At 34.2% G+C, this 11875-nt stretch overlaps 1 protein-coding gene across 2 annotated transcripts in view; it reads left to right on the top strand.

Moving 5' to 3' along the window:
* Positions 1 to 11875, top strand: part of LOC106461849 (ecdysone-induced protein 74EF-like) — a 48454-nt gene that overhangs the window by 27808 nt on the left and 8771 nt on the right. The window contains exons 3-4 of one of the 2 annotated variants that reach the window (XM_022388925.1): positions 232 to 336; positions 2128 to 2223. In XM_022388925.1, coding sequence (XP_022244633.1) covers positions 232 to 336; positions 2128 to 2223 — 201 coding nt within the window. The remainder of the gene's footprint in view (positions 1 to 231; positions 337 to 2127; positions 2224 to 11875) is intronic. The other variant, XM_013921709.2, reaches the window with a different exon arrangement.

The following is an 11875-nucleotide window of genomic DNA, read 5'->3' as shown; positions in this document are numbered from 1 at the left end:
GACGGGGATTCGAACCCGCGACCCTCAGGTTGCGAGTCGAGCGCCGTAACCACCTGGCCATGCCGGGCCTTTGATAGTTCTGTAACCAATGAGTTTCAGCTAGATAAAAGTTTCTAAATGTCTAATTCAGGTTCTGTTAGGTACCTAATGTGGTGAAAGTAGATCGATTAGTGCTGTTAATTTTGGGCCATGTTTTGTAACCCTCTTTTTGTTTTTGTGTGTGTTTATTAGGGTCTTTGCCACCAAGTCCAGCGGATAGTGGAGTTTCCGACGTAGACAGCAGTAGTGGTCATCTAAGCACAGAAGAGTATAAGACTAAATTACAGTCTGCATCAGGTATTTGGAATATTTATCCATAAATCGTCTTAGAAAATGAATCAATATAAATTATTTATTTTAAACATTTTATGGAAAGGCTAATAAACCTGCCCCCATGGTTTGTAAGTTCGAATTTTATAGTTTCTTTTTTTTTTACAAAGATATAACAACATACATGAACCGACTTAATGGCAGGGTCAAGTGCATTACCTTGAATTTACGTACACTTTCCCTCTAGCCCTCTACCCCAGGCGGCTCAACGGTAAGTCTGAGGGCTTATAACGTTAAAAATCGGTTTTTGATATCTTCGTTTGGCAGAACAGAGATAGCCCATTGTGTAGCTTTGCGCTTAACAAGAGACAAATGTTCCTCTGAAATCGCACGTTTTACAAAAATTTAAGTTATTGAAAAATAATTGTTCAGTTACTTGGGGCTTATTTCTACTCTTAAATACTTTTCTAGAGAGCTTTCACCTTATTTCCTGTTCTGTCAATGTACTTAACCTTTCTACTTCCTAATCTGAGGTTCTGTTGTTCGTTTCCTGTTAATGCCAAAAAATCGTGTTCTGAATTTTGGAGATGTGGGTGCATTGTAAGAGTGACAGTTAACCTCACCATTCGGTCTGAGAAGAATACTCCAAGTCCAAGAGTTAGCAGTGGGTGTTGTTGGCTAGCTGCCTTCCCTTTGCTTATCATTTCAAAATCAGATACAGCTAACGCAGGTAGCCCACGAATAACTTGCATGAAATTCAACAAAGAAAACCTAATTTGAACCAGACGTCATTATTTTAAGATTTTCATACTTTAGTATTTTGCTTAATATTCTAATATCACGTTTTTAGTTTGTTGGTTTTTAAGTGTGCAAGATTCCCATGTTCCTGTCCCTAAGCAACAAAAGCTTATAAAGAAGCTCATCAGTGTAATGTATAACTTTTCAATAATAAAACAACAGTCAACGTCAGAATCTAAGTATATACAAATAGTATGGCTAGTGTAGTTTTACTTTATTTACTGTAAAGCAATTTTACTTCGTTAAAATAACTAAAGTAAAAAAATAAAACGTTCAAGTACATGGATTTATAAATAAAGTTAATGGAGAATCATATTTACTGTAGATCTGCATGCATGGAATATTATTTCTGATATTATGAAGTCATGAAGGATTCGGTATGTCGTTCACGTAAACTTATCTAGCCTTAGCGCTCCGATTTCGTTAGAATATAAACCCGAGTTGTCTGTTGTAAAACAAGGATTTTTTTTTTCTCTTTGGGTCACTTTTCCTCAACCACCTTGGTACCTGTAACAAAAAAATCATAAAGCAAGTTTACTTCTGAATCATCTTATTCATTGGTAAATCTTCTCTAAGCTGACCGAACCTTGTGAGATAGTATTAGGTTTACGGACGAACATGTTGTCAATAGCGAGAATATCCAACTTTTGAAACAACGCATTCTAATCTCTATAAGTACACTTAATTATCTAATACTCATTACCGGGGGGATTTTTATTTTTGTTCTAAAGAGATAGCTTGTTCTGTTCGGAAGTTAGTATTGATAACAGCATATTTTTCTAGCAAAGACTCGTATAAACACGTTAAAAACAAAAAGAAATAGAGGGGAGATTTTGTGGCGTATTAAACGTATGAAATGTTATTTTTCAACACCGATTCCACTTTGGTGTTATTAAAATCTGAAATCTGTTCTCATTTATTTATTTGTAACCTTTATATTTTCTTTAATTCGTACGTTGTGATATCATTTCTTTAAATATAACTATTCTTGTCTAATACAGTCTTTTCGAAAAAAAACAGAATCGCCTTTACCAGGAAACATACACTACTATCGTTCTGTCCCCCATGTGGCTCCGCAGCCTTACTTTTCTTTATTCAAGTATCCCAATTCAAATTGTAAGTAATATATATATTCACTGTTTTACGTTCTTTGTGGTTGAGTACTTAGTTTATTTTTAGATAACGTGATATGATTAAATTTAATTCATATGTAGGTATATAACTTTACAGTAGAATGAAGGATCGCAAAATATCGGTTTCTTTAAGAGTATACAAAAAATGCACTTGATTTGTGCAGTACATACCAGATATGATAAAAAAATCAAAATACATAAACAGGCATTTGAACCCCCCTCTTTTTTTTTTTTTTTGTTCTACTGTGCGTTTTATCGACGTTATTGAATTAGGCCAAAATGATATGTAAATGTATATATAGGTCTAATGGTTATGGTCAATATAGTCTGTGCCACTTACGTTTTATTATTGTATCACATGACCTCATTATAAAGTGGGAAGTTATCTTTTGTCACGTATAAAAACTACTTTTTGTTATTTTTCCACTTACAAAGTGCTTCCCGTTTAAGTTTGTTTGTACATTTAGGATAGAGAGAAGCTAATAACTTTTATACATGTTTATAGAAGTACAGTCCTGTTTAGTTTCGGAGATGTTTCTGCACTGGGGCCACCAAAAAAACATATTTAAATTAAAGAAAATATGTATATATTTACAATGTAATGCTTAAATATATTTTACAAAATACAAACATTTATTCAAAATGTGTTGTTGTTGTGTTTTCGAAAAAATATCATTGTCATTTTACCGTGCTCGTAATTAATTTATTAGTCAATGGTGATTCTAGTATAATACATTGCCGTTAGGGGGCCTACTAGAAGACTTGTTTTAGTTGGAAAACAGGCCAGGGTCATATGTTTGTTTACGCCCAGTTGTGGTATCACATAGCACATTCTCATTTAACGTTTATAGGTTATCGTGTTAGTAATATTTCGCTTGTTACACATTGTAGGTCATGTTCTATTTTTGCTCCGGTATTTCCTTTTCCTTTAGCTTTCGTTGAAAGTTGTGGCCTATATTTTAACACAAGGAGTAACGTGTGAATTCTGCAAAATATAAGTTTAGCTTGTTCTATTTCAAAGATACACCAACAACCTAAGATACTCCCGAGAACAAATCACATCTGTTTATTTCTGTAAAAATGTAATTTTGACACTGCACCATCCTTAACTCTGGGGAAAAAATTCACTATTTTAATGTGTGTGCATTGTATAAGTGGGCTAACATATTTGCAGTGATGCACCTTCTGTTATTTTTGTGGTGCAATATATTGTTAATTGTTTGTTTGTTTGTTTGTTTTTAATTATGCACAAAGCTACACAAGGGCTATCTGTGCTCTGCCCACCACGGGTATCGAAACCCGGTTTCTAGCGTTGTAAGTCCGCAGACATACCGCTGTGCCACTGGGGGGCATATATTGTTAAAACATGCACTCAAAAAATCAAATCTAATATTTACTACAAATTTAATGCTGTTTCACAGTAATTTTATCAATGTATAAAACTGTTCTTAAATTCTATATTTTGTTTCATGTTCGGACTTTACATGAGAATAAAACAAGACCTTCCAGTAGTTGAACAGCACATTTTTAAAAAAAAAGTGGCAGCGAAACCGTTAAACGAATGACTTTTGAACTCGATAGGAGAGATTATCGTATTCAGATATCACAATTTAAAAGCTATATGGCTCTTGTGGCTAGGAATTCTTAATTTTTTTTATCCTACTCATTTAATGATTGGGTTGTTTAAACTCCGTAAGAGACCAGCAGTAAGTATCATATTTACAGTGAAGGATTAATGTGTTTGTTTGTTTTGAATTTCGCGCAAAGCTACACGAGGGTTATCTGCGCTAGCCGTCCCTAATTTAGCAGTGTAAAACTAGATGGAAGGCAGCTAGTCATCACCACCCACCGCCAACTCTTGGGCAACTCTTTTTCCAACGAATAGTGGGATTGACGGTCATATTATAACGCCCCCACGGCTGAAAGAGCGAGCATGTTCGGTGTGACGGGGATTCAAACCCACGACCCACAGATTGCGAGACGAGCGCCCTATCCACCTGGCCGGATTAGTGTGAATCAAAAATTTTCATATAAACATAATTAAACACTATAACCATTAATTTTGGATGTTTCTCGTGTGAAAATTGTTTATATGGAGACAACATAATCTAGTTAATAGAGGAAGACTGTACCTATCCATTGCCTTGTTGTCAGAATTAAACGATATTGCAAAATGGGAAATACATGCAAATTATTTTGAAAAGTCATTTTTAAACAAATAGTTTTGTCATTGCAACAAATCTGTAGTATTGCTCCCTTCTGTTTAAAGATCGTCGTTGGCCTCGGAATAATTTAACGTAAAATATATATGTTTATAACTACAATCTTTATTTACTTATTCTTTGGCAGTAGATTGTGAGGGGGTGAGGTTGTTTCAATAGAGACGCCTTTCATTAATAATTTTAAAACGTTTGCTTTATAAACTAATGACATACATGGTTATGATTAGTATTACTTATCAGTTTAATTGTATAATACAGCCTTTCCTCACACTTAAAATATGGAATGTAGGGAAAAAAGTCATAATTTGAAAAGTTTGTTTGAAGTTAAGCACAAAGCTACACAATGGGCTATCTGTGCTATGCCCACCACGGGTATCGAAACCCGGTTCTTAGCGTTGTAAGTCCGCAGACATACCGCTGTGCCACTTGGATTATGAAAGGTTATCTGAGGACATGAAAAGTTGCTTCCCTTATATGTAACTGTAAAAAACGCCCATAAAAACTGCAGAACACTAAATGTGAAACCGCATACATTTGGTGAAGATCCATTAGCAGGTGCAAAGTAGTGGTGCAAAAAAAGCGAAAACGCAAAAACGCCCACAAAAATTTTTATTTGTTGTTTGTTTGTTTTTAATTATGCACAAAGCTAAACAAGGGCCATCTGTGCTCTGCCCACCACGGGTATCGAAAACCGGTTTCTAGCGTTGTAAGTCCACAGACATACCACTGTGCCACTGGGGGGGGGGGGGGGTTTGTATGTATCTCTCCATGAACTCATTGAACCTCAATACCAAACTTGGAGAAGATCCATCTACAGGGGGCGAAGTTAAAACGAAAAAACAAAAATGCCCATAAAAATCGCAAAACCCAAAACTAAAATTTTTTATGTACCCCCGCATGGACCTAATTAACGTCCATACCAATTTTGTTGAAGGTCTATCCAAACCCTGCGAAGTAGTTACATGGACATACAACAGATAGTACTTATGCATGTGATGATGAACCTCATGTATGCCTGAAAAGTGCAATGTTACATATCATCCATCATGGTATTATTGCAACAACTAACTAACTTAAAAATAATTTTGTGGTGTTACTTTACATTGTATTTAGGTGTAAAAAAATTTGTGACTTTTTTCCTGTGTCTTTTCTTTCTTAGCTAAAATTGTGACTTTTTCCTGTGTTTTTATTTCCGGCCACCAAAATATGTGCGTCTTCTGTTTTGCAGTAGAAACAGTTATTTAATTAGAATTTAAATATACACGAAGAAAAACAAGTTTGAGAAGGATAAGCTTTGCCCCTGTCAAGATAGACTTGATTGACTTTTGTCTTTTAAACGTCACACTGGAATAAGGCTGAGAAGGGGAGATACACTTTACCCTTATTAATATAGATTTGAACTAATCAGGACACACCGTAGTGTGTCTTGCGGCAAAAAAAGGAGAAGAGTGATAGTTTAGCGATTTTCCACCTTCTGTAGCTTGGACTGTGGTAATCCAAACTATCACTTATTTTCAGTGGATGTGCTTTACTGGACAATCCTTTCAAGGCAATCCATTAAGAAATACTTACATCTCCAATTTTGATTGGGTTTTTCTTTTTTTATATCCACCAAAACTACGGAAACTATATTTGATAGACAATAATACTTACCTTTTATGGATTTTTTTTCAAATCTGGTACACTGATAGATCTTTAAAACCTACAATTAGGAATCTCATTTGGTGTAAACAGAAAAACCGCTGAAATTTAACGAAACTTTTTCGCACGCCTAGCAAAAAAGTCACATGAGCTATCGGTTTAACATTTTTACGACAGCTTCATCTAAGAGTAAAAGTAGATAGTTTTTAGTTTTTTGTCATTCGGATTAAAGACAGCTGATTTAGAGCAGTAAATCTATAAGGTAAAAGGACGCGCTGATACATAAGTATTGATTAGGCTAAGAAAACTACATTGGCAGTTTCTAGCTCAAGTTTTCAACAGAATCATACGGGTGGACGCTTATTATTGATTATTCATTGTCAACTTTTCAATACAAATTAACTAAGTTTTATGAAATTCTCCTAATTAAAGAGCGTTTAGCGTCACGTGATATTAGCTTAAGCAATCAGCACAAATATTGATGCTTGATATGGCTGTACCGAGTGCATGGGGGTGATGACAAGAAACTGTTAATCTATATTCCATGGCGCTACTATAAAATATATTACATCGCACGAGTTAACGCTTTTAACACATATCGCCAAGAGTTGGTTTTCTTTGTTTCAGATTTTTCACGCAGAGATACACAAAGGGCTATCTGCACAAAAGCGTCCCTAATTTTAAACTGATAGACTAGGGGTTAGATAACTAATCAACAGCACCCAGAACAATCTCTGGGGTACTCTCGTCTGACCGAAAAGTGGGATTTTACTGTCATTATTACAGCTCACCCACGAGCCAAACGTGCTAAGCGCGTTCTGTAGCAACGGACCATGAACCCACGAATTCACAGTTCGATCACGCTAACCACTAGGCCACGCCCGCAAACAGAAGTGACGCATAGGGCGGTACTAAACTTAGTAGCCTGTTAAAAATAAAAAGCGTGTAACCACTCTTATATAAAATCTTCAGTACTTTTAATGGTTGTAAAATTGGATGAAAAAATATTTATAACTGTATAAAGAAAAAACGAAACGGCGAATTATCACAAACGGTCGTGAAATATGAAAACTATCATTAAAAATAATTCTTAATTTCAAGTGCTATGTTGACGTAAATGCAAGATTGCTCGCTGGTAAGTCCTTTTATCTGTAGTTTTGTTTTTAATGTTATGTTTTGTCAAAGAATAAGCTTGAATTGCAATCCACTAATAACTTCTAAGTATAATATATAATATATATAAATAATATTGGCTTTTTTTGTGTTTTCTGAATACTATTATTCCTTGTTATCAAGTTAGAAAAGTAACTTTTTTTTCTCCATTGGCTTTTGTTTTGTATATCTCGTATAAACTCTATGTGTAAGCTCAGAAAATTCCAGAAATAACCATTAGGACATTGTATAGCTGTTAATCCGTTGTTTTGCATACTTTCCTCTACGCAAAAATCTGTTTAGCAGATTAGTAGCTTGCATTCTTACGTAAACTTCAAGAGCCTGGTGCAAATAATTAGAAGTGGTGGTACATCTGTTTAGTTTTGACCTTCAAACATGTGGAAAGTCAGAGTGTCGTTGAACTACTACTAACTTAGTGGCATTGAAATCCAGTTTCACGAACTCCGCCGCCTCCTTGTTTCCTTCAAGTGTTTCATTCTCTACCAACCGCTGGAGAAGGGGGGGGGGGCGTTTTAGACGGTTGCTTCTTGTGGCATGCTGTGTGACACAAGTGTTGTTGATTTCAGTGGCGTGTTCATTTCGGGTCCGTTTACAGACGTCAACGTGTTGATACGGTACGTTTGCCTCTGGCATCATGAAACAAACAAATTAAATACCTTAGAAACGTGAAACCAAGGTGAAATAATGTTTGCAACACTTGCTTGTATTGTGTATGTATGTATTTGTAGAAAATATATTATTGAAGTTGGAATAAATATAATTGTTTTTTGCATTAAATTTACACGAATATATCAATATGTTACACTGTTAAATTCTTAATATATCAATATTTTCTGAGTTGGAAAATGTCTTGCTCTTGAAACTTTATTTTAAAATCATATAAATATACGTTATGTTCGAAGCGTATCTTGAAAACATTAAACTTAATTAGTTTGTGTAAATTAGTGTCGCATGCAAACATTTTTAAAACGCACTTTGATATTCCAAATTCTTAACTTCATAAGATGTATTTAGAAGAAACTTTTATTCTTTAATCAGCAACAATAAAAAAAGGGAGTGAGAGAAGTGTTAAAATTAGCTAAATTCTAAGAACTTATGAATGAAAGTAACGAAAAATGCGTAACCTTAGTCAACCACACTGTATCTGCAAAATCCAGTGCCGACGAGACCTTTCGGCCAATACCAGGACTCATCAGACGGCTGTGATATGACAGACAATAGTGGTTGAGAAACTCTTTTTTTTTTATGATCAGATTGCCTAAGCAACTGTATGATATGAACTAGGTTAATTTGTTGAAGTGTAGTTCTTCTCTCTTTTATACGAGTCAGTTACAAATCAGAATTAGGGTAAGGATTAATAACACACTGTTATTTATTTGTTTTAACACTAATTGTTTATGATTATTATTTATTTTAGAATTCTTTGAAAGTAACAGTGGGTTTCAAGTCTAAAAAGCTCTGACTTGCAAAATTGTAGTTATTACTGACCTTTTCTAAATAGGATATAGTCAGCTGTGTGTTCAGTAGAAACTATTTTTAACAAAACTGTTAATTCAAGTAAAATAATATTATAACAAATAAAGGTTATTGAAAATAAGATAAGTAAATAACAATGTGTAATGAATATGTAACTCAAAATCTGACTTGTAAACAAATTAAATAAAAATTGATAATAATTAAAATTCACCAACTTTATCTAGTTCACACCATAACAGTTGTTGTTCATGAAAATTAATAATATAATTAGCGCCTAGACCATTAATGTGTTTGCCAATATGACAGATGTAGTATAGTTGACATATTATAATAATTTTGTCTTTGAATTTAAGAAAGAAGCAAACAGTATCAAGAAGAATAACAAATTTAGGCCAGAACGTATTGTCATAGACGTTTTATTTTGCCTGACGGGGGATTTTTCAGAGAACATATGGATGTGTGTGTACAACACCTAAGACAATAAGCCCATAACCTCGGAAGTTTCCCTAAAAATGGCGTTGGTTAATACTTTCCCTTTCCTCCTACCTAACTTTCCTTTGTAGACACCTTCCTCTTTAGAATTATTCAGGAGACAAGCTCAGCCGTCAAATTATCTTATAAACCTGTTTGACCAGTTCCTTTCGTGTGTAAGTTTTAGATCACATAACTTTACTTCCGGATCGGAAATTATCTTGTTCCCCGATGGATTATAAATAGTGCTAATTGTCGCTCGAATATAATGTAAATTTTCTGTTGGTGCTGTTATTCTTAAATCAACTAGATAATGAGATAATGTTTGAATAAACAACTTTTACATGCTAATATCAAAAAGAAAAATTTTAATATGTTATATCTGTAGAAATTATAGTTCATGGAGAGAGAGAGAGAGAACTATCAATATTGTAAACTGAACGCAAAAAATCTGAGAATTGGTTGAATTATCAATAGATTTGTCATGGATTTTAAGAAATCTACGCAAAAATTATGCGTTTACTTTAAGGAGGGAGTGGAGATCAACGATATATTCTGTGTGTTCAATGGTTTAACAGTATTTAAAGGTCCGGTTGTTGTCAAATTTGTCGTTTTTAAGCATACTTGCTCTTAAAGCTAGAAAACATAACTTTTGTTTCAAATTCAAGCTTTTTTATGTTATAAAGATTTCGACATATAAAACTGTATAACACTTAAAAGGTTTATGAAGAATCGATTTATTGTGTACCTTAAATATGTCAGTACTCTGTGGTGTTGTAGTATGTATCTCTGAATAACTTATTTTTAGATCTAAAACTTAACCGAATAACTAATGAAATTAACTTAATATACTGGTCTACCCAGGAGAAAGCAACATCGCAAAAGAACTTATAATGAGTAGAATATGTTGGTCCGTCAGTTGATATATTCTCTACTATGAGTATTTTCCTCCGTAATCCCAATAATATCTCACGAGGATCACCCAACTTATGAAATTTAGTTTATTCCAAAAACCACATAAGACGTTAACAAAGCAAAATAATCTCCATAATAAAATATATCATAAGTAAATAAATGATAAGCACGTATGATTGATAAAGTGGAACAATATTTTGCAAGATTCACAACACATTACTTTGAGGAAGAGGGAGAAAAGTAAGTAAATAACTTGGTTACAAACTGATATCGGTATGTTGTCATAACTATTTACATCAAATTTATTTCCAAGTATGTTTATGGTGCTCCACATAAGTCGTTAATATGGCTTGTCATGCCAAATTTTAACAAAATAAATATTTGAGAATTTTTCTAGTAGGATCTGTATAAATGCAACCTAAAACTGTGTTATTTGGATTAACAATCTACTTCGGGGATTTTTAGTCTTGAGTCTTATGTCGAACATATCCTGCGATATACCATATGACATTCGTCATTGCATTCAAGATACAGTTCGTACCAAATGAAGAATGTTCTCCAATATTAAACTTTTGGCTACTCCAAATTAGAGACTATAGAGAGCTTGAGGTATGATCTTCCTTTTTTTATCTATAGATATTGACAACTTCATCTAATAAATGTTCTATTAGAATCGAAGCCATTGACCTGTTCTTCTGATGGTAGTTTGTTTTCATAGATCTTAACATCTTAGTCACTTATTTTCACAGATACAATTCAATTCACCTAGAAAAAAAAAGAAATAATGAATTTCTTGAAACTACATATTTCAGTTTGCGATATTTTTTCCAAGTTTAACTAGACAACTCACATTTTTTTGTACAAAATGAAAACAAACGTTCCTAAAATAGGCGTTTCTTTAGGAATACAATGTAGAGGCTTAACAGACTGAGAATCTAGTTTACTTTTGTGTGTCTGGCATTACTCCAAGTGGTTACTCAAGGGGTGGGGCAAATAATTTGTATGACTATTCTGGCGCCTGCAAGCTAAACACTCTGAGGCCTTTGCTCTTTTGGGACAGTTGACACCATACTGATAGCTTGACCTTGACCGTAATTCCTTAGTGCTTCACACCTAATAACGTTGATACTACAGCTGAAAACTAAACCTTGACCTATATCCTTAGTGATTCATATTAATGGTGTTGACACTATACTAAGTGCTTGTCCCTCATTGTATATCCTTGATGCTTCACACCATGTAACATTGATACTGTGATGAGAGCTTAGTTTTAACCGTAAATCTTTAGTGCTTCACACCTAATAACGTTTATACTGTGGTGAGAACTTAGGCTTACTCTTATACTCTTGGTGCTTAACACCTGATAACATTAACGGTTCTGAGATCTTAGCTCTAATCATAGGGTGCATAGTCTAAGTGGATGTATGGACACCATTTCACATAATTGGATCCTGGAGCCTCTTAATGAATTTTATTAGTTTGTAGTGCACAGTAAGTACAAAGTATAATGTTATGACAGCGGAAGTCACGCGACGCTGGGAGCATGCGCGCTGGAGTTTCTCGTAGGATCATGAATTATCGAGTAACCCCGCGAATGTCCTAGTGTTTGCTAGATGCCCTCTTTTTTAGTATATAAACCAGGCGAGAAAAACCAGCGGGATCGGAGATATATATAAATAAATAGATCGAAGATATAGATAATTGAGTCAAGCGAACAGTAGGCACCGTAAGAAAAGT

The sequence above is a fragment of the Limulus polyphemus genome, unplaced genomic scaffold (assembly GCF_000517525.1).
Source record: "Limulus polyphemus unplaced genomic scaffold, Limulus_polyphemus-2.1.2 Scaffold1044, whole genome shotgun sequence".
Taxonomy (NCBI): Eukaryota; Metazoa; Arthropoda; class Merostomata; order Xiphosura; family Limulidae; genus Limulus; species Limulus polyphemus.
This window is presented reverse-complemented; position numbering and strand designations above follow the sequence as displayed.